We start from the raw sequence: 22,207 nt of genomic DNA, 5'->3' as shown, positions 1-22,207 counted from the left end.
TCCGCTGTGTGTGACTGAGCTGGAGTAGAGAGAGGGCATAACTTTACCCCACCCCTTTCTGCCTTTTATTATCGTCTTCGTGTGTGTGACTGAGTAAACTGTGTGCATAGGGCTACCACATAGCCTCTAAGTGACATGGTATGGAAATTAACAACAACAAGAATAAACGAAATTCACAAATAATAATTAATAATAATAATAATAATAATAATAATAATAATAAAACGTGTTTCGTTTTTTATAGCATTTCTGCTGTGTTGGACTATGATGTCACCACTGCGTCAAAATATTTCTCAAACGGCAGTGCCCCCCCACTGATGACCCAATGCCCCTCCAGTATATCTGCTCTGGCGCCGACTCTGATTCCATCCCTCATTTTGATTTAACGAATTACAACGTGGCCACAATATAGTAAAAAGAGGGAACAAATTGGTAAAACGTGCTGAGGTATAGGTATTATTAATTCGTGGCCACGAAACAATATTCACATGAATATTCACCAATTCACAAAAATATAGGTATTTAGCATTCACTATTTAATTAATACTATCAAACTGTTTTTCTTACCTGTAAAGATAGCTCTTCAGTGAAGGCCGACTAGTGTTCTCATACAGCTTTTTATTCCTTTTGCAAAGAAATTGCCGTTTTTAAATTTTTTCATAAGCAGGAAAATTTCTGACTTTAAACAAATACCCATTTAAATGCTTAGGAAGTTTTGCGTTGTAAGAATGTACAGGGAGACTTTAGATTTAAAAATGGTGTCTCATTAGGTAATGTTTTCTCAGTCAAATCATAAAATTTCCTATTGATTCAATACACTGAACGCATGAGCGCGGTGGCTTCACTGTTTATGACGTCATGAGCTATCCAGTCATTCTATATAGATCAGTGCATGCAACAGACACTTTTGACGCGATCGAGTTCGAATCCACCTTTTACTGAACTCGTTCTGCTCCCTTTTCCCATCGCAAATCAGATTGGAACAGCTTTTATTTTCAATCAATATGAAGAAAATATGTGCAAAGTGGAATTATAGTGGCTGACGGTTATTTAATAATAAAGTGTTTATCGGGTAGGGTGGGTGTCACGGTATGGGTTTTGTGTCTTGTTCTTGTCTGTCATGTGTTCCCCTGTCTTCTCATGTTTAGCTGTCTCCCTTTATGCTGATTAGTCTTCCCAGGTGTTTCTTATTTACCACGACCCCTTGTTATCTTGTTTAGCTTGGTTGTCTGTGTATTTAAGCCCTGTGTTTTAGTTCAGTCATTGTGAGTTATTGATGTTGTTAGGTTGCATGTTCTTTGTTCTGTTCCGAAGTCTGAGTCTATGTCAAAGTTCTAGTTTATTTAATAAAAACACTGCTGCACTTGGATCCTGCTTCTTGCTTCCTGCTCTGCATCGTAACAGAATAACTCACCACAAATGGATCCAGCAGTTGTGAGCAACCAGGCCCTAAGAAGATTCCTTGCTGCTCTATTTCAAGATGGCCAGCCCATTGAAAGGTATGTGAAGGACTTCTGGGCTTGCTGCCATTTAGCGTCACTAGATGACGTCCAGCTCATGGATCTGTTCCGGAGCGGTCTGGACGAGGATATCGCCCAAATGATGCCAGAGGTCTATACCGGCTGGACGCTAAAAAGGTATATCAACCTGGCCCTTTCCCTGAGTGATTTGTCGTTTGCTGTGGGCGTGGAGGAGAAGCTCCGTGAACCCGCAGTATCCCTTCAGCCTGTTTTTCACGTCACGCCAATCATCAAGCCAGCCACCAGATCGGTCTATAGCCCAGCACAGAGCCTTCGCCGCTGGTCCCGTCCAGCACAGCGCCTTCGCCGCTGGTCCCGTCCAGTCCTGCCGAGCCTGCTCTCCATGTCATGCTGGTTCAGCCAGAGACTGTTCACGTCACGTCTGCCGATCCAGAGACTGTTCGCGTCACGTCTGCCGATCCAGAGACTGTTCGCGTCACGTCTGCCGATCCAGAGACTGTTCGCGTCACGTCTGCCGATCCAGAGACTGTTCGCGTCACGTCTGCCGATCCAGAGACTGTTCGCGTCACGTCTGCCGATCCAGAGACTGTTCGCGTCACGTCTGCCGATCCAGAGACTGTTCACGTCACGTCTGCCGATCCAGAGACTGTTCACGTCACGCCCACCGAGCCAGTGTCTCCGGATAAGATGGCTGCCGCCGAACCAGTGTCTCAGGACAAGATGGTCTCCGCCGAGCCAGTGTCTCCGGACAAGATGGCCACCGCCGAGCCAGTGTCTCCGGACAAGATGGTCTCCGCCGAGCCAGTGTCTCCGGAAGAGATGGCCGCTGCCACGTCGCCTGAGCCCTCAGCAGAGATGGCTGCCGACACGCCTGAACCTGAGCCCTCAGCAGAGATGGCCGCCGACACGCCTGAACCTGAGCCCTCTGCAGAGATGGCCGCCGACACGCCTGAACCTGAGCCCTCAGAAGAGATAGTGGACTATATAAGTTTCTTTTTATTTAAACAGGGACAATGCACAAATTAACATTAACCTTGTGTCAAAACAAGGAGAGATGCATTGTGCCAGGTTATAGCACAAGTGCTATTTTCCGCCCGTAGTCCCTTGGCAGATCAATAAGACAATAGGACAAAATTTCATAAAAGTAAAATACAAAACATTAAAATATACAATTTTACAACTACAGTCACACTTAATTTTCAATTAAAACTATCATATGCTCAATTGTTCCCCCTTACTTAAACCAACACACACACACACACACACACACACACACACACACACACACACACTTCATAAATGTGTACAATTTTGTTGTGACAGTAACCATGCCTTTGTCAAACTCGAAAAGGTTTGAGGATTTGTACATGTAATAAGGTGTGTAGGGAGAGTATTCCACTGAGTTATGGCCACAAATGAAAAAGTTGATTTGCCAAAAGAAGTTTTGCGATTGGGAATATTGCACTCTCCTCTAGTGGCTGACCGAGTAGCTCTTTTTTTTTCTGAGTTGCGCGTAATAAATTTTTTTAGAGGAGGAGCGACAGCATTATTAATGATTTTAAAAAGTAAGCAAACATTTGAATGCATTATCAAATTTCCAAAATTTAAAATATTGTACTTAGTAATTATTTTACAGTGGTGATATTGACGTGTTTTTTTATCATGGATCTTAAGTGCTGTTTTATATAATGATTCAAGTGGTCTTAAGACTGTCTTACCCGCTTGAGACCAACTTGTCATGCAATACAAAAAATGTGGAACAATCATTGCACTTAAGTAAGTATTTGATGCCTCAATGGTAAGAGAGTTTCTTATATATCTGTAATTTATAAGATTAAATTTTAGTGTACTACTCAATTTTTTAACATGTTTTTTAAAACTAAGAGTTGGGTCCAGGGTAACACCCAAATATTTGAATTCATCCACATTTTTAATTGCATGCCCATTTACTAAAACCTCAGGACTTTCCTTAAGTTTACATCTATTTTTAAAAAACATGGTTACCGTCTTTTCAGTATTCAAAGTCAGACAAGAATTATGTAACCATTCAACAACCTTATGCATTACATTCGTTAATTTTAAAGCAACCTCAGTAGCATTCTTCCCATGAGTGTACAGCACAGTATCATCCGCATACATTATTATATCAATATCATTACATACTAGTGGAAGGTCATTTATATATATACTAAAAAGCAGTGGCCCTAAGATTGACCCTTGCGGGACCCCCATGGTACATCTTTTCAAGGGGGATAATGTGTTGTTCATTCGCACGCACTGATGTCGTCCACTCAGGTAAGATTTGAACCAGTTTTGTGTATTTATTGAAAGATTGTAGTGTGCCAATTTGCTTAATAGTATCTCATGATTAACCGTATCGAAAGCCTTGCTTAAATCAAGAAAAACTGCTCCAACCACTCCACCTTGATCTAAATTTGTTTTAATTTGTTCAAGGAAGTAGCAGCATGCTGTTTCAGTTGAGTGTTTTTTCCTGAATCCAAATTGCATTGGGTGTAAAAAGGCATTAGAGTCAAGGTGAGCAATTAGTTGTTCTACTACCAACTTTTCAATGACTTTTGAGATGACCGGAAGGATGCTAATAGGTCGGTAATTGCTAACCTCTTGTTTGTCACCAGATTTATACACCGGGGTCACAATAGCAAGCTTTAAGGCACTAGGAAAGATGCTTTCTTTAATAGATTTATTTAATACTTTGGTTAAAGGAACAGTCAAAGATTCTTTATGAATTTTTAAGAAAGCAGTATCAAGACCATAGATGTCCTTTGCTTTGCTATTTGTTAGTGTTGAAAGTATTTTACTAACCTTTATATCGTTTGTGGGTGTCATAATAAAACCAGCACTATCACAGACTGAGGAATAATGAAATGTATTTTTAGTAAAATTTTGACCCAGTGTTTCCACGGAATTCAAAAAATAATCATTGAATTCTGTTGCAATAGCTAGGCTATCATTTTGAATATCATTATTTATTTTGAGCTGTATGCTTTCATACTTGGGATTATCCTTACCAGTTAATTTGTCAATGGTCTTCCATAGTTGTTTACTATTCCCTTTTGCTTCTCTAATGATTTCAAGAAAAAAGGATGCTTTAGCCTTTCTAAGCTGCATTATAACCTTATTTCTCAGACTTTTATAAATTAAATGATCAGTAATTAAACCCGATTTTAAAAACCTTTTTAAAGAGGCATCTCTTTTTTTCATTAGTTGCCAGAGATTACTATTAAACCAAGGCAATCTATGTTTAGCTCTAGGTTTTCTAGTTTTTGTTTCTGTATATCTTGCTATTATATCTTTAAGGGCTGACATTATTTCATTGCATGCTTGCTCACAAGATTTATTTTCAACAGTGTCCCTCCAATTTGTTTGCTTTATTTCATTCTCAATTTGTATTAACTCTTTCTTTGGAATAAATGACGTGAGATTACCTTTCGTTGTGTTTTGGTCCCTGTACCTTGATTTAGTCAGTTTCCTAGCAGCTAAAGTAAGATTATGATCTGACAGGCCAGTAACAAGGTTATATATTTTAGTTATCCTTTCTGATTTATTTGTAAATATTAAGTCCAATAATGTTTGGGAAGATTTAGTTATTCGTGTAGGTTTATTTATCTTTTGTACCATATTAAATGTTTTTGCAACATCCTTAAGCTTTTTTCTGCGTGATTTATCAAGCCAGTTTAAATTGAAGTCACCCATAAGTATAACTTCTTTTCTTTCATGTTGTTTAAGGATTGCAGATAAACAGTTAAAAAAATCATTCGTGGCAGTAGGTGGACGATAAACTGCAAAAACAACAAAAGACATTTCGGGGGACAATGTAATCGTAACCCCTACACACTCCAGGGTGTTTTCATTCATATCTATTTGTTTGCTTAGAATACTCTCCTTAACATAAATTAAAACCCCACCGCCTTTCCCTTGACTTCTGTCTCGTCTGTACACCTTATAACCCGGGATATTACACACAGATAAAGGAGTTGTAGGAGTTAGCCAGGTTTCAGTGAGACACAGATAGTCAAGGTTTGAGTCCGTTAGCAAATGTTCCAATTGTTCAGTTTTTGATACAACGCTGCGTATATTCAAATGTCCACCAAAAACACCTTTCGGTTTTGTTTTCGGGTTCCATAATACGCTCGCATGGTTAACAGTCTGAAACAGTTTTGTTTGATGCTGCTTAAAAAACATGGTAGCAGTCTGTGAAACATTTGTCTTAATGCATGGGCCCACTTTTATCAGTGTTTGAGCAACATTATGTACAGGCCCCGATTTTATCAGAGGATTTTTACCTCGTAATCCTGCAGGAAGAGCGTCACATGAGTAGGTCATCGGTCTCGCCACATGTCCACAGGGAGCAGCTGACTTCCTATTTTCCGTGAGTTGTGACTCATGGGTCACAGGCCCAGGGTTAAGATGTATGTCCCCACATAACAGAAGAATACTACAGAAAATGATGGAATAATCCTGTTTTGCTGGTATGAAAGCCGTTTTCTGTCTGCGTTGCTCACGTTGGATAGACGGGGACCGGGCAGATGCTCGTCCGTCAGCCAGAAAGTTGGAATATAAAACGTACTGACTCCACGAGTCAAGTGGAACAGCAGGGTCTTCCGGTGAGATGCCAATCCGAGATGAAACTAGAACTTTGACAGACTCAGACTTCGGAACTGAACAAAGAACATGCAACCTAACAACATCAATAACTCACAATGACTGAAGCATAACGGGAGACAGCTAAACATAAGACAGGGGAACACATGACAGACAAGAACAAGACACAAAACCATACCGTGACATAGCCCCCCCTCTATGGACGGCTCCCGACGCCCAAAAAAAAAATTTTTGCCATATAAAATACCTATTATGATCACGATTAAATACTCTTATATTTAATTCAACTTATTTTTACTGTTAGTTATGTAAGGCAAAAGTTAGAATGATGGATAAAATGAAATCACAGCATTTCAACAGAACTTCTATTCATGTATTTCAGGGCTGACATTGGAATATTGAGGGTAAACATCATATTCTTATACTAGCTCTATATTTACTAGCTACGTTCTGCCTCAAGAACAAATAGCACCGAATAAAGTACTGAGTTAGAAACAAACTAGCTGGTTATTACTAAGCCTCTAGTATGGACAGTGTTCCAATTTAAGTAAGAAATTACAAATGGGTGGTGCAACCCTACACTGGAGTGCCCTTAGCACTGCACATTTTAGATGTCTCCCAAACACTCCTGATTCAACACACTAGCTCGTTAGTAAAGACTCCAAGACCTCAGCTGTGTTTGAAATCGCATTACAGGATTGAATGAGTGCACTCGATAATGTCCACTATGGTTTAGGACACCACTACAAATGACTGTTCCCTTAAATAGTGCCCTATTTAAGGGTTTAGGGGGCAATTAAGAACACAGCCCTCAAATATGTAGATAAGAGAGACATGAAAAATATGTTGCTGGTACTACAGGAACAGGATTGGGAACCACTATGCTAGTTCAATGGCTGAAGTGAGGCACTATTTCATATGTTCCTGATTTTAAAAGAACAATAATGGAGCTTGAGTCTCTCTCTCTCTCTCTCTCTCTCTCTCTCTCTCTCTCTCTCTCTCTCTCTCTCTCTCTCTCTCTCTCTCTCTCTCTCTCTCTCTCTCTCTCTCTCTCTCTCTCTCTCTCTCTGTGTGTGTGTGTGTGTGTGTGTGTGTGTGATCTAAGATTTCTCATAATCATCATTTTACAAAATTACATTACAGATCTTCATGAAACACTGGGTATATAAACTTTTGAATGTTTTTTTTTTTTTTTAAGTAAAAATCAAGGTTATGATTAGGCCTTTTGTGAAACTTATAATTTTATAAAAGCACTTATATTTATCTGTTTAAAATAAACAAATAAATGATTTAAGCTGTAAAACTGTTTAAATCATCATTTATTTTTGCAGTCTTTTTATAGTTTATGACTATGTTGTCATGGCAACAAAGTTTAAATGTAATACCTTTACTTTAAAATGGTTAATAAATGATTTTTTTCCCCACACTAAAATCACACTAACATGTATATTGTTATGGAGTTAACATTACTCACTAGTGTAGCATAAGTGATGACATTGAAGAGCCATTTTGAGGTTCCCACAGAACCTATCCCTTAACAGTTCTTAAATGAAATGTGTTTTTCTTAGTGTGAAAATCATTTTAATAATCTAAAGAACCATTTTTTTACTATAAAGAACTCCATGCATGGACTCCAAAGAACGCTTCCATGGATGTTCATGGAACCACAGATGCCAATAAAGTACATTTATTTTTAAAAGTGTTCTGAAACTTCCATTGTAAGTGCTACACTGTAACCCTGGTTTATGTTTTTTTTCCAAAGAAAAGGTGGAACAAGTGGAAATATTTAGTTGTGGTCAAAATTACAAGAGCTGTCGACTTGTACTGAACCCTAAATGTTCTTTTAAGTATTGCAAGTTTACAAGGTAGATGGAGTGAAGGCATAGCCTGGGATCAGACAAGATGAAAAACTTATATAAAGCTGTATAAAGCTATATATCTGTGATCCTTGTCTCCAAAAGGTTGCGCAAAAGCTTTCCTGTGATCTCAGAAAAAAAATATCTATTGTATAGAAACAGCCCATTAGAATTATTATTAGGTTATTAAAACATTTTGTTTTTTTCTGGTTTATGTTGTTCACAATTAAGCAATTCAGTTTATGGCCATTATGGTTTTTTAAAGAAGAACATCTTAAACTGCGAAAATCAAATTATTTTAAAGTTTAAAGGGGTAAAAGCATACTTATCACATTGCACATAATAGCTAGAAAAATAAACATACACACCTTTTTTTGTTGAAAGCGTGATGAATTGATCCATTTAGCAAGACTGTAATATTTCCGCATGCTGCCACTGCAAACTGTAAAGACAGATTCAAACCAATGAAATGCATTAGCGCAACTTCATTCCATTTTGTTAAACTATTAGAAGGCCACTGTTTTACGTGGATATTGGATATGGGGACACAAGTGAAGTACAAAGCCTTGTTTATATAATAAATAGTTTAGCATACAAATACATGCAATTATGGAAACATTGTGGATTTGTGAGTGTAATGGTCTCATTCTGTTTTGGTTTCGTTTTCACTCATTGCCATGTTCCATTTTGCCTGAGTTGTCTGTGAATGCTAGTTTCCATGGTTATTCATTAGTTCCTCACCTGTTTGTAGTTCATTTGATTACTCTGTGTATAAGCTCTTAGTTTCCTTAGTTCTTTGTCCGGTATAGTCAATGTATTAAGTGGTTGTGCTATTGTGTATTCCTGGTTATCTCCTGCGTGTTTCCTTTTGGACTTATCATTAAAGAATGTTTTGTTTATTTTCCGACGTCATGTCCTTTACAGCAACTACAGCATGACAAAATACCGGACCTAAATATACGATTTTTTTGTGGTGTTTTAAAAATTGACTTTTCTCTGCCTAGAGCAGGAGCAACAATCCCTCGAGGACCACACAAGAGACTTTTTAGATATGGATTGCCTTATGTCATTCCCTGACCTCTCTCTGTGTGCATTTTATTATACCATCTTAAGTGGGCATATGGGATTAATTTCCCATCAAAAGTATTGTGGTCACAGAGCAAAAGATAAGAGTGAAACACATGTAAAAATATATTGTACAAACTGAAAACAAAATAATGCAAAATGATCAGAATAGCAAACAAAGTGGTCATGGATCAAAAAATAAGCGTGAATCAAAAAATTAAAAGCGCATTTAAAAAACATAAGCATGAATCAAAACTTTAACAAATTAAAAAATTATATTGCACAAAACTTAAACATGTAGGTAAAATAATCTGAATAACAGAATAACTGTTTTATTATTTTCTCTGTATTTTGTGCTCTCACATTTTCTGCTCATATTTTATTTTATTTGTATGCTTGTGCTGTTTTTCCCTTCACTCTTCTTTCCATGTTCTGCGCTTGCTTTCCCAAATGTTGCAGTTAGTGTTTCATGTAAATTAGGGCAGGCTTAAATGTCACCATTGGTCCACTAGTTCTAGATTGACAGCTTCTCCTTTAGCCAATCAATCAAAGAGGCGAGTTGATGTCACTCCAATGCGACTCATGGGCTACATCTGAAATTGCATACCTCCCTATACTATATAGTAGGCGAAAAACATTATGTGACAAAAGTAGTATGTCCGAATTCACCGTATTCATCAAAGAGAAGGCAAAAAGTACCCAGATAACCTACTCCTTCCAATGAGATTCTGAAGTGTCCATATGATGGAAACGCGAGAGGATTTATGAATGGCAGTGAAGCATTGTAACTGACGCTGGAATTACATCCTTATTACATTCATTATATACACATTCATAATATATAGAACTCTTATAGAGGTCGTGAAGTAATTACTTATTCAAAATAAGTACCTACTCAAGAGAGTATGCTATTTCGGACGCAGCCATTGCTACTAATGCTCACTCGTACAGAGGAACAACCGTCATCTGGCAAATAATCGTTAAAGGCACCAATTATGTCGTTAATTTCAAGATTGACATGAAGATTACATTTGAAACATTACAAGGACTTTCAAGCTGTACAGCTATCAGAACTATAGACTATCTCTTTTTTTTAGATACATGAGATGCTTCTTGTAATATGGTTTGTTGTTCGGGGAAGAAGGAGGCGGGAACCGGTGAACATTTAAACACACTTTAATAATCCAAAAATAAACCATCTACAAAACAAAAGAAAATGCGGTTGCCCCTTACGGGCAACTGCCGCCACATATAAACAAAACATAACATAAATAGTTCAGGCCTGGTCCTCTCTCGTCCTTCACCACCGTCGCTCCTCCTTTTATGTTTCCGAAGCTCCTCCGTGAGAGATACGAGACCGGTGCAGCACACACTTCTCTTTTCATGTGCACTCTTGTTATGAATGTTAATCTTTGTGGGATCACCGTAGGGATCACAACATATGGGAACCCAGCCTAGCACAGGTTCCACCAGTGAATACTAAGTGTTAGGCCTGGCGTCAGGTGCCCCTCGTCACGGAAGAGGCTACACTCCTAGTAGAGTGGGCTCTCAACTCCTCCGGGGGCAGCGCTGGCAGGTTCACCACCTGGTCCTTGAAGGGAGTGGTAGGAAACTTGGGCACATGAGAGTTAGCAGGGCCAAATTCCAGGCAAGATTCAACGACCGAAAATGCAAGCAGGTCCCCCACTCTCTTGATAGAAGCCAGCACAGTCAGGAGTACTGTCTTCATGGACAGGATTTTAAACTCAGCTGACTGCAGTGGTTCAAAAGGGGCTATCTTGAGTGCTGTTAGCACAAGTGAGAGATCCCAAGAGGGTACAGGGTGAGAGCGAGGAGAGTTTAACCTTCTTGCACCCCTGAGGAACCTGATGACCAGGTCATGTTATCCCAGAGATTTACCATCAACTGCATCATGATGTGAGGGTAGACAGCCTTCACTCCAACCCATCCTGCAGGAAGGAAAGCACAACTTTGATTGGGCATCTCCGAGGGTCTTCCCGGTGAGAAGAACACCATTCGACAAACAGGTTCCAATTCAACGCATATAGGCGCCTTGTAGAGAGGGCTCTTGCGGAAGTGATGGTGTCTACCTCCGCTTGGGGAAGATCACCTAAGTCCTCCGCGTCCTGTCTAGAGACCAGAAATGGAGATTCCAGAGGTCTGGACGTGGGTGCCATAGGGTGCCCCATCTAAAAAAAAAGACGTTTTCCTTCCTCAGACGAATGCGCTAGGGAGGGGCTGTCGTGAGGAGCATGAGTTCTGGGAACCTAGAATATGGGGCAACTAGCAAGACCTGCTCCTCGTCTTCCCTGACTTTGCACAGTGTCTGTGCGAGAAGGCTCACTGGGGGAAAAGCATTGCGTAGGCCCCGGGTCCAGCTGTGTGCCAGCGCATCCGTTCCGAGGGTCATCTCAGCTGGATCGCCTGGGGATGGAGTCGCCACTCTCCCGGAAGCACAGGCTGACGTGAGAGCTCGTCGGCTGCACAATTCAGCGGGCCTGGGATGTGAATGGCAGGAAGTGACCTCAGATGCTTCTGACTCCATAGGAGGAAATGGCGGGTGAATTGCATCATGCGATGGGAGCGTAGACCACCCTGACGGTTGATATACGCAACAGTCGCATACCTGTTGTACGTGGCCCCCCAGCCGGTGGTAGAGGCATCCATGGAGGCAACAGCATGCCTGGACACATGTACTAGGGAAACTCCTGCCCGTAGAAATGAAGGGGCCGACCACGAGCTGAAGGTTTGGCGGCAGGCCGGGGTGATTGTCACACGGAACATGCCGCGTTGCCATGCCCATTTCGAGACCCGGCAGTGATGCCAGTGCTGAAGCGGCCTCAAATGAAGCAACTGGCTGAGGTGACTGAGCACCATGTCCCTGTGCTCGCACAACTGATCTCGCAACTGAGTCAGTCGTCGAGATAGTTGAGGATGCGAATGCCACGTCCTCTCAGGGGAACAAGGGCCATCTCCGCTACCTTCGTGAAGATGCAGGATGACAGGGCCAGCCCGAAGGGGAGGACTTTGTACTGATATGCCCGTCCATCGAATGCAAATCTGGTCTGTGTCAAGGGAGAATCGAGACATGAATGTACACATCCTTCAGGTCGATCGCTCTTTGCACTTTGAACGGGAGCTTGTGAAAGGCCCGATTCAAAACTAGCAGGTCCAAGATTGGCCATAACCCAACACCTTTCTTGGGTAGGGCTGGTAAAGCAAAACTAATGGGTTTATGTCTGAGAACCTTTTATACACATACTTAACTGCAGATTCTGAAATGACATACACTGTGTGGTACAGTACAATATTTTGAGTGTCCCTTATTTTCCTATAAAGAACTATGATTGTCCCTTATTTTCCTTTTCTGAAGCAACCCTAGCTGTGTGCCATTTCTGTTAATGACAGACGTAGACATGTGTTTGGCTTCTTCAAATAGCAAGGGAACAAGACAGTAGACACTGAACACATTAAAATTGACTATTGCATTGCACTATGAGTAGAGTAAAGTTAAGTCTCTGTTAAACTGCCTCCTTGTCATTATTAGTTACCAGTTACCAGTTACCTGTAACATTACAGAATTCATTAATTAACTCATTGTTAAAAACCTTGATACATGATCATATTCGTTTCCTGAATACTCAGCTTCTGGAGATGTCCCCACCAATTTCAAAATCAAACATATGCACTGGGAACTCGCACTGCATCGATGACACTATTGGGGAACGCCCTCCGCGTGAACCTATGTCTGAAAAACTATCCAATCATGGCAATCGAATTTGACTGGCGATAGCCTATGACGTCAATTCTAGTGTGACCCAGAAGTATAAAAGGGGTGCCTAGAGAACATATCATCCTCTTTTAGTCTTCAGTGACTGTTGACTGTTCTGATTTGCAATCACCTGAGAAAGGTAAGAACAATTATGGCAAGTGATAAACGTTTCAAGAAGTATGTGGATCCGTGTCTCAGGTTTCTGACACCAGATGACACACAACTTGTGCGTTTACTATTTGGGCGAAGAGCACGGATGATCAGATCTTGAGAGATCTGATTGTGCAGAATGTGGGAGTTTTTTTTTGGGAGTCTTTTTTTCCTCTGCTCCGCTCTCATCTGGCTCTCTTCTCAAGGTAAGGGGGACAAGGCATCTGGGCTCAGTGGTTCAGGTCCCACTCGTGCTGAGGCACTGCGGAGACTCGGATCATGGGGTTCTCAGATGGAGCTCGCTGATGAGTTTGAGAGAGGTGTTTTTCTCTTACGGCAGTCAGAAGCACGCGAGGGTGAGCTGCTGGACAAGTATGTGTTATCTCTTACATCCTCTGATCCAGCATCAAGTGCTCTGCTGGCACCCAGAGGAGGCGCGGCTAAAGGAAGCGGCATACCTTATCACGTAAGAGGCCTCCTCTTGTGTTAGAGTCATTAGGTTATGTAGTAGGTGGTGCCAATCTTGGTCACCCAGTGATGCACAGGTTGGCTTCATTTCATAGAGAAATCTCTAGTGAGGCCACCATGCATGAGAGCTTCAGACAGATTCTGTAAGAGTGAGGTGGCTTTCTCCCATTGGGGGTTTCTCCTGAGGCCACCGCTTTGTATAAAGCTCCAGATAGACCAACCAAGCGTTGGCCCTCATCGGGCCACTTGGATAGTCACCTTGTACAGATGGTACTCAACCAGAATGCCTATTACCGCCGCGCCAGCCGCCGTGGCAAAAATAAACCAGTCGCATTTCAAAGTCATTTGCGAAATGACCGCCAGGTGGCGCAAAGGGATATTCTGCAAAACAGCAGCAATTGCTGCATTTTTTTTCAATTGCCGTAAGTGGGGTTAATGTCAATTAACAGTAAGGATGAAATACTACAACTATGGTAAACAGAATAGAACATTTTTATAAGGCCAGAAAAATAGAATAACAAATTAAAAATAGAGACGATAACAATATAACCTGTATTTCATATTGTAGGCCTAGACGTCGGTGGGCGACAAGCCTATTCCCCGGGGAGCAGTGCGATAAAACACACACACACACACACACACACACAGAAAAAAAAAATAATACCAAAAATAACAAACAAAAGTAAATTATGTGTAATGAAGCTGATTATTTGTACTATTCTATTGAGGAATGAGACGAATGAAGAGCGCTTCTCGCTCGTGTGAGCGAACACACATTGGAACGTTTGGCATTTCGCAAAGAGTAAAATCATGGCCGAGTGGTAGAACATAGGCTACAGTACGTTTCGATCATTTAGATGACACGGGTTCAAATCCCGAACCAACTTGGACTACTGGAATTTTTATATTAGCCTATTAATGCATTTTATAGCCTATTATTGATGCAGAGAGATTTGTTTAGTTCTAAAACTCACCATAGTTACACCATAATTTTTTGCTTATATTTATAAAATAAAATTACCATGCATTTCCATTTTACACTAAGGAACAAATATTATGCAATGACTTTACATCTGTAGCCTATAATAATTCCAATCGTAATTTCAAAAGCAGTTCTGTTATATATATATATATATATATATATATTGCTACTTCACCAATAAACCATATAAAATATATAAAATAAAGATATGCAACAGGCGCGATTAAACGACAAACAATAAAATCAGAACCAGTATTCTGTTACGTTCATGGTTCCAGTGGCTGTAATGCATGCACGGCTTTTCAAAATGTCACAAAGCGGTTTGAGATTGTTTTGAATGAAATATTGAAGTTTATAATTAAGTGTTTTGGCACACCACGATGAGTGGCGCTATGCATTGTTCTAAAGTCGGGTTTTATTCTGGCATGTTGAATTAGTGTTCGACAAACGCGGCGGCGCGTTCATTTGGATTTATTTTACTCTTAACAGATAAAATAACCTAATAGGCTACTCTGTAATTTTTCGGTCAAACAGATAAGAGTAGAGTAGTCTACATCGTTCAAAACTGTAAACTTTTATTCATATTAGGCTAACGACAAAAGTTTGTCTGTCGTCTCTGTCTCCGGGAACTGCGCGTCACAAAAATGAACCGAAAGCTACTCGCCTCAGCTCAGTCGATAAGAAATCGGCTATGTCTAAAGCCTGATTATGAAATCCAAATGAAACCGAGAGATACAGAGGATCTACTCAAACATGTTTAGCTATCATGTGAGCGCTTCACAATGAGGAAAGGACAAGGAAAGGGTGAAAATCTCGCTCTAATTAAATGTAGGCTAAATCGCCCTGAATTAAATTGTAAATATAAATGTATTTGTCAATGTTGTGATATTGTTTCATTTAAGTTCATAATTATTCTATAAATGTTATTTAGTTTAACAGCAGCACGAAGCACTGGTTCGAGATTTATTTGAATAAAAAATAAAACAAAATAAATAAAAACTTTATTCACAAATCGCACCCTGGTTGTAAGGATTCAAAGATCCCTGTGGAATTTAATATTGAGTTGAACATTTTGTTCATGACAACAAATGAACATGCGTTTGAAGATTGTATTTAGTTTTGCTTGGAAAAAGCTGGCCCAAAGTACCGTTTTAATTCTTCAATTATTGAAATAATTAAATATTTAGTATTAAACATATGACAGAAATATTACTACATAGCCTAAATTATTTAATTCCTTCATTATCAACACTTTAATAGCCTATTGCTAATGTCTAGAATAGCGATTTAAGTGTGAATTGCAAACTCTTTGTTTTAAGTCAGTCTCAAACTAGCCTGTGGGGGGTTTGGAGAAGGCAGTATAGTGGCTTTATCGTGGGGGTGCAGGACAATAGGCGTTAATGTTCCGTCTTTCATGCAGAGTGTCGGATAGCCAGCCTGATGAGCAGGCAAAGGCAAAATTCTTGGATAAATCTCAAAATCTCCAAAAGTCCATATGTAGCCCCAATATCTTATTAAATTATAAATATTGTAGTTTTATTAATTGTATTTAAAGGTTTTCCAAACACAATTTCAATTTAGCAGATACAGAGCTCTTTAATTCGCGATCAACCTCGTTTTATTGTAAGGTGAATTCAGCAAGGCATGCTGTGTCTTTGAAGCAACAAAGGTATTTTTCTTACAGTTGTTTCTTTCGTGATTTGTGTGGATGACACGCAGCGACATATACAGTATTATCAGCTGTATGATGTGTTTTTACCCTGAAATGTTTAATTTCGAGAAAGACCCGGCGCGTTGTGAGGGAGACAAAATAAACTTACTAAAAAGAGATCCAGCGCGAGAGAGAAGCAAAGAAAAACGCCTGTTCTTAATTTGTTGCTTTGAACTATTTTCGTTTTGTACCGTTTTAATTTTTTAACTTAGCTGCAATTTCGTTGGCAATACACATGTAAAATGTCGCAAGAATAAGATTCTGTGTTTCTTATTTTGCATCGAATAAACTCTAAACTCGATGCAACCCTGTTTTAAATAAATAAACTGTCCCGACACTTTATTTAAACCTTGAAATGTGCTCTTTTGGGAGTGTTCTTTTACTTCTTTTTTTTTGTTTGTGTGTGTGTGTGAAAGCAATAGCCTAATGTAGGCTATTGAAAGTCTTTTTCAGATTTGTTCGATCTGTTTTGAAAAATGTCTTACGTTGCTATTGCCGGGTATCACTGTCAGTCATCTCAATTTCGTGATTGATTCACAAAACAATAATTTAGCAGATTAAAGACGAGTTTCATCATCTTCATTTTCTGGTGCGATCGGCTGACAATTTTCCTTCATAAGTTTTGTCGTCTGTGCAGAGGCTCAAATGGAATGTAGCAAATTTATGTTGTAATGTAGACTACAATTGATAATTAAACAAATAGCTTGACTTTAATAAACAGTTACATATTTAAGCATCAAGAACGTTAAAACATAAACGCTGTCGGCTACTCTGAGATTCGATCTTGAATCGGTTGAAGCTCCGCGAGGCTTATGTTGATGCGTTGACCACAGAGCTATCGTCTGAATGCAGTCAAGTTGACGTCTATGCTCTTCCAAATCCTCGTTGATGTAGCCTGATATTTTTCATTATTAAATGTATTCAATTTAATTTCAGTAATTTCAGTATTGTGATTAATTCGTTAAATGTTTCATTTGAATTGATCTGCTACCAGCTTTCAATCGCTCTCAATGAGCCGCGGCGCGGCGGCAGATTACGCAATAGAGAGAATTAAACTGACACTTTGCAAAGTCTGTGATTGTAGCGCCTAATTTATGTTGCTTTGAACTATTTTCTTTTTGTACCGTTTTAATTGGCTGCAATTTCTTTGGCAATACAAATTTAAAATGTAGCAAGAATAAGAATCCGTGTTTTGCATCGCAAAGGTAATAAACTCTAAACTTGATGCAACCCTGTTTTAAATAAATAAACTGTCCCGACACTTTATTTATACCTTGAAATATTCGATGGGGTTTCAAACTTAAATATATATATAAATATAGCTGCGAGCAGCGATTGCGGGCCCAAGCCGGTGGCACCGCCACCCTGATGCCTTTAGTTACACTAAAGCCACCGGGGTGGCTGCTCGCAGCTATATATATATATATATATATATATATATATATATATATATATATATATATATATATATATATAGCGCTATATATACACTTAAAGGGGGGGTGAAATGCTCATTTTCACTCAATCTCCTGTTAATCTTGAGTACCTATAGAGTAGTATTGCATCCTTCATATCTCCAAAACGTCTTTAGTTTTATTATATTTATAAGTGAAAGATAGGCTGTACCGAGTCTTTCCGGAAAAAAACGAGCGGCTGGGGGCGGGCCGTGTGGGCGGTGTGCTATAGCTGTGCTAACTGAGCTAACAACAACACAGAGAGACATTAGAAGCAGTTTCTTACTCACCGCATGCGACAGCGAACCTTTATCATTGTGACTGCTCGATCCTTAAGCATTAGACGATCTGGGCTTTGTTTATAAAACAATCATCGTCGAAATGCAGGGAACAAAGAGTCGTGCACAACCTCCGTTGATGCTTCGAAAAAACAAACTCCATCCACTATTCCCTTAACGCTGGGTTCTTTGGGAATCTGTGCAGGGTTGTCTTGCCCTGCCAACCAAAAACCCACTTCTTTGGTGACATTGACTTCCCTAAAAGCCGAGCATAGCGCTTTGAGGTAACGTACTGCTTTCGCTCTCTTCTCTCTCTAGTCTACGAGTGCGCACGTGGCCGCGGAGAAGTGCCCTTAGGACCCATATAAGGAAATTCCGCTCTATCTTACGTAAGACAGAACCATACTCGAAAAAAACTTTCCGAAACTTGTGACAAACCGGAAGGAGTATTTTTGGAACAAAAATACTCCTTCAAACGTACAACTTAACTTTTGAAACTTTGTCCATGTTTAGCATGGGAATCCAACTCTTTAACAGTGTAAAAAACTCAGTATGCATGAAACAGCAATTCACCCCCCCTTTAAGAGGAGTGGGTAAACATACAGAGGCTGATTTTGCAAAGAAATCGACATTCAAACCAAAATATCTGACTTCCTGTTGGTCAGAGCTAATGACTGTAAATGAGAAAGTTGTCCGGCTCGATGAGACCAATATACGTACTGATTTTTGTGACTGTACATAAAATTAACCCCTTCACTTTTGTCAAAAGCATTTAGAAAGTGACACACTTCCTGCTGCCAGTTGGTGGCGCTATAACTTTGACTCACAATAGTTACATACATGTGATCGGCCTCTTACCACGAACACACTGCTGAAGTTTCATCAAGATCAGTTAATGTATGCAGAAGTTATAACACTTCGTTTTTATCTTTTCTCGCCATAAATTCGTTTCCTCGCCACCGCCAAACCGTTCGAGATATCAAAAATCCGTCCGCAATTTAGCATCCTCAATGTCTTGACTTCATGCTGACCGAGTTTGGAGGCGAGTGGATGAATTCTATAGGAGGAGTACATCAAATTCCACAGCATGCGTTTTTCAAACAACCCATAATAGCCGACTTCCTGTTGGGCGGGGTTAATAACTTAGAGTGCGGAAGTTGTTCGGCCTGATGAGATCTATATGTGTACCGAGTTTCATATTAATTCATGCAAGCGTGTTTGATATATGGACCAAGTTTTCAGACCGTGTTCAAGGGGGCGCTGTTGAGCCCCCCTGCCACGCCCGGGTACCAGCTTCAGCCCGGCTCTGATGGCCACAGGTTCTGACCTGTGTGCAAAGTTTCAAGAGTTTTCGAGCACGTTAAGGGCCCCAAAAGCCCCTGAAACCTTGAAAAACAAGATTTAAACTCAAAAGACACCCCCACCCCCCCCCCCCCCCCCCCCACCCCACACACACACAGAGACGCAGAGAGAGAGAGAGGGAGAAAATCCACATTCAAATCAAAATATCTGACTTCCTGTTGGTTGGAGCTAATAAATGTAAATTAGAAAGTTGTCCGGGTCGATGAGAACAATATACATACCAAGTTTTAAGACTCTATGTAAAACTAAGCCCCCATTTTTGACTAAAGGTGGCGCTACTGAGCTCCTCACCACGCCCGTTTCTGAAACTTTGCACATGTCTACTGGCTAATAAATGTGATGTGTCTGTTGAGTTTCATCCAATTTCAAGCATCTTAAAAGTCTCAAAAGCATCCAAAAAGAAAATTAAAGTTTGATGCGTTGCCACGGCAACAGTATCTAAGATATCAATAATCCTTTCACAGGTCTACATCTTCTGTGTGTCTACATTATACATCTAAAGTTTGAAGCAAATCGGGTAAAAATAAGAGGGTGATTTCAAAGCATTTTGAAAGTGACACACTTCTTGCTGCCAGTAGGTGGCGCTATAACTTTGACTCACAATAGTCACATCAATGTGATTGACCTCTTACCACGAACACACTGCTGAAGTTTTATCAAGATCAGTCAATGCATGCAGAAGTTATAATACACTTCCTGTGTCCCATTATTCGCCATAAATTCGTTTCCTCGCCACGGCCAAACCGTTCGAGATATCAAAAATCCGTCCGCAATTTAGCATCCTCAATGTCTTGACTTAATGCTGACCGAGTTTGGTGGCGGAAGGATGAATTCTCTAGGAGGAGTACATTAAATTCCACAGCATGCGTTTTTCAAACAACCCTAAATAGCCGACTTCCTGTTGGGCTGGCGTAAAAAGTAAGAGTACGAAAGTTGTTTGGCCCGATGAGATCTATATGTGTACCGAGTTTCATATTATTACATGCAAGCGTGTTTGATTTATGGACCAAGTTTTCGGACCCTGTTCAAGGGGGCGCTGTTGAGCCCCCCTGCCACGCCCGGGTACCAGCTTCAGCCCGGCCCTGATGGCCGCGGGTTCTGACCTGTGTGCAAAGTTTCAAGAGTTTTCGAGCATGATAAGAGCCCCAAAAGTGCCCGAAAGGTTGACAGAAAAATAATAAATAAATATAGCTGCGAGCAGCGATTACGGGCCCAAGCCGGTGGCACCGCAATCCTGGTGCCAGGGTGGCGGTGCCGGCGGCTTTGGCCCTCCACTCTACAGATAAGGCGTTGTCGGGAAAATTCGTCTCGCGGTCCTACCCCAAAGCAACAAATAAAATAAAATTCCTTATCAAAATTTATAAGGAAAGACAAGTATTTTGTTTAGGCTTGGCTTGTAGGGAATTCCAAACCTGCGTATATTCAAACGCACATAACTATAGAACCCGTATAAATGCGCATGTGAACGCCATCAGTGTTTCTCACAGGTTCGCGTTTAAAGTCTGTGTAGAGGGAATGGTGTCGTCTTAGCGGCCCCTAATTTAATAACAAATGATCATTGCGACGGAAGCAAATCAATTAAAACTAACTTTAGATGGAAATAACTTAACTCTGCTGTAAAGCCGAAACAATCTCTGTTACCTTAAATTATACGCTTATCTCTGTAAAGCTGCTTTGAGACAATCTACATTGTTAAAAGCGCTATATAAATGAAGATGACTTGACTTGACTTGACTTGACTCCATCGCTGCTCGCAGCTATATTTATATATATATATATATATATATATATATATATATACATATATATATATACACACACACACACATACATACATATATATATATATATATATATAAATAAATTTAAGGGACAAGACACAGATAATTTTACTTGCCTGACCTAATTAGAACAAAGAAAAAAATAAAATAAAATAATAAGTAGGGGATCACTAAATCGAGATAATTATTCTGATTTTATGATACACTCAAAATATTCCACAACAAATCCTTTAAATGTAATGATATTCAGAACGGAACAAGAATAAAAAATAAACTATAAACAAAGCCAAAACGAAAAAAAAAATATAATAAAAAAAATTAATTTCAAGCAATCCATGGCATGATTTATTTATTTTTTGGACTAAAACATTCTGGCTTTTTTTAAACTCAAACATAATTCTTAAATTGAATAATAATAATAATAAAAGAATAAAATGGGTTTAGTTCTGATTTCGTTGAAATCGCTCGCTCTCCGTACCTAACTTTTCCTGAATACAATCACTATTGAAACTGTGACATTGATTTCATACAACAGGTTATTAACAGTTAAAATGAAGTCATTTACATTTTAGATGCAATATTGACTGTTTTTGTTCTGTTTCAGCAGCGGAAATAGTTAAACAAAGATCACAGAAGAACGCATCTCACAGGAACGTGTTTTCTCATAACTGAATGATTCAGCATTTTGAACGAATTGGTTGACTCAAAGATTGAATGATCAATCCATAAACATCTGTTTATGTTTATGGATTGGATGTTTATGGATCCATGTTTATGGATCTGTATGTTATGGATTACGAATCATTTGAACGAATGAATCAATGACTCGCTCATTAAGACGGTCACTTGGCGACATCTAATGGCGGTTTAGTGTTGTTTAAAAGCATAATTCTTTCCAACGTGTGTGTGATTTGTGTGTGCACCATTATAAATGTCCGTGCGGACGTCCGTATTTTTCTTTCACTTTTATATTAGCGATACAAAAGCACCCGCTCGTGTCACACACGTCGATTAACCGGTGGGAAAATATCCTCAGACACATACCTAATAAATGTATATTTAAATACATTATTGGCCTAGCTGGTAAAAAGTTTTATATATTATTTTGATGTCCTTTTGGACACAAGAGGGCAGTATAGCCCTATGTATGACTTGAATTTTTTTTTTACTTTACTGTTTTAAAATTTAGAATAAAATTAGAATAAAATTCTTTTTAAAAACAGA

The 22,207-nt window shown here is 39.6% G+C and overlaps 1 protein-coding gene across 1 annotated transcript in view; it reads right to left on the bottom strand.

Annotated features, from left to right (window-relative positions):
- Positions 1-22,207, bottom strand: part of LOC307153911 (ADP-ribosyl cyclase/cyclic ADP-ribose hydrolase 1) — a 479,938-nt gene that overhangs the window by 93,727 nt on the left and 364,004 nt on the right. Inside the window, exon 5 of the mRNA XM_079863707.1 lies at positions 8,329-8,402. Coding sequence (XP_079719833.1) covers positions 8,329-8,402 — 74 coding nt within the window. The remainder of the gene's footprint in view (positions 1-8,328; positions 8,403-22,207) is intronic.

This window comes from Squalius cephalus (assembly GCF_949319135.1).
Source record: "Squalius cephalus genome assembly, chromosome: 25".
NCBI lineage: Eukaryota > Metazoa > Chordata > Actinopteri > Cypriniformes > Leuciscidae > Squalius > Squalius cephalus.
The sequence above is the reverse complement of the archived record's forward strand: the minus strand, read 5'-3'. Positions and strand labels throughout refer to the sequence as shown.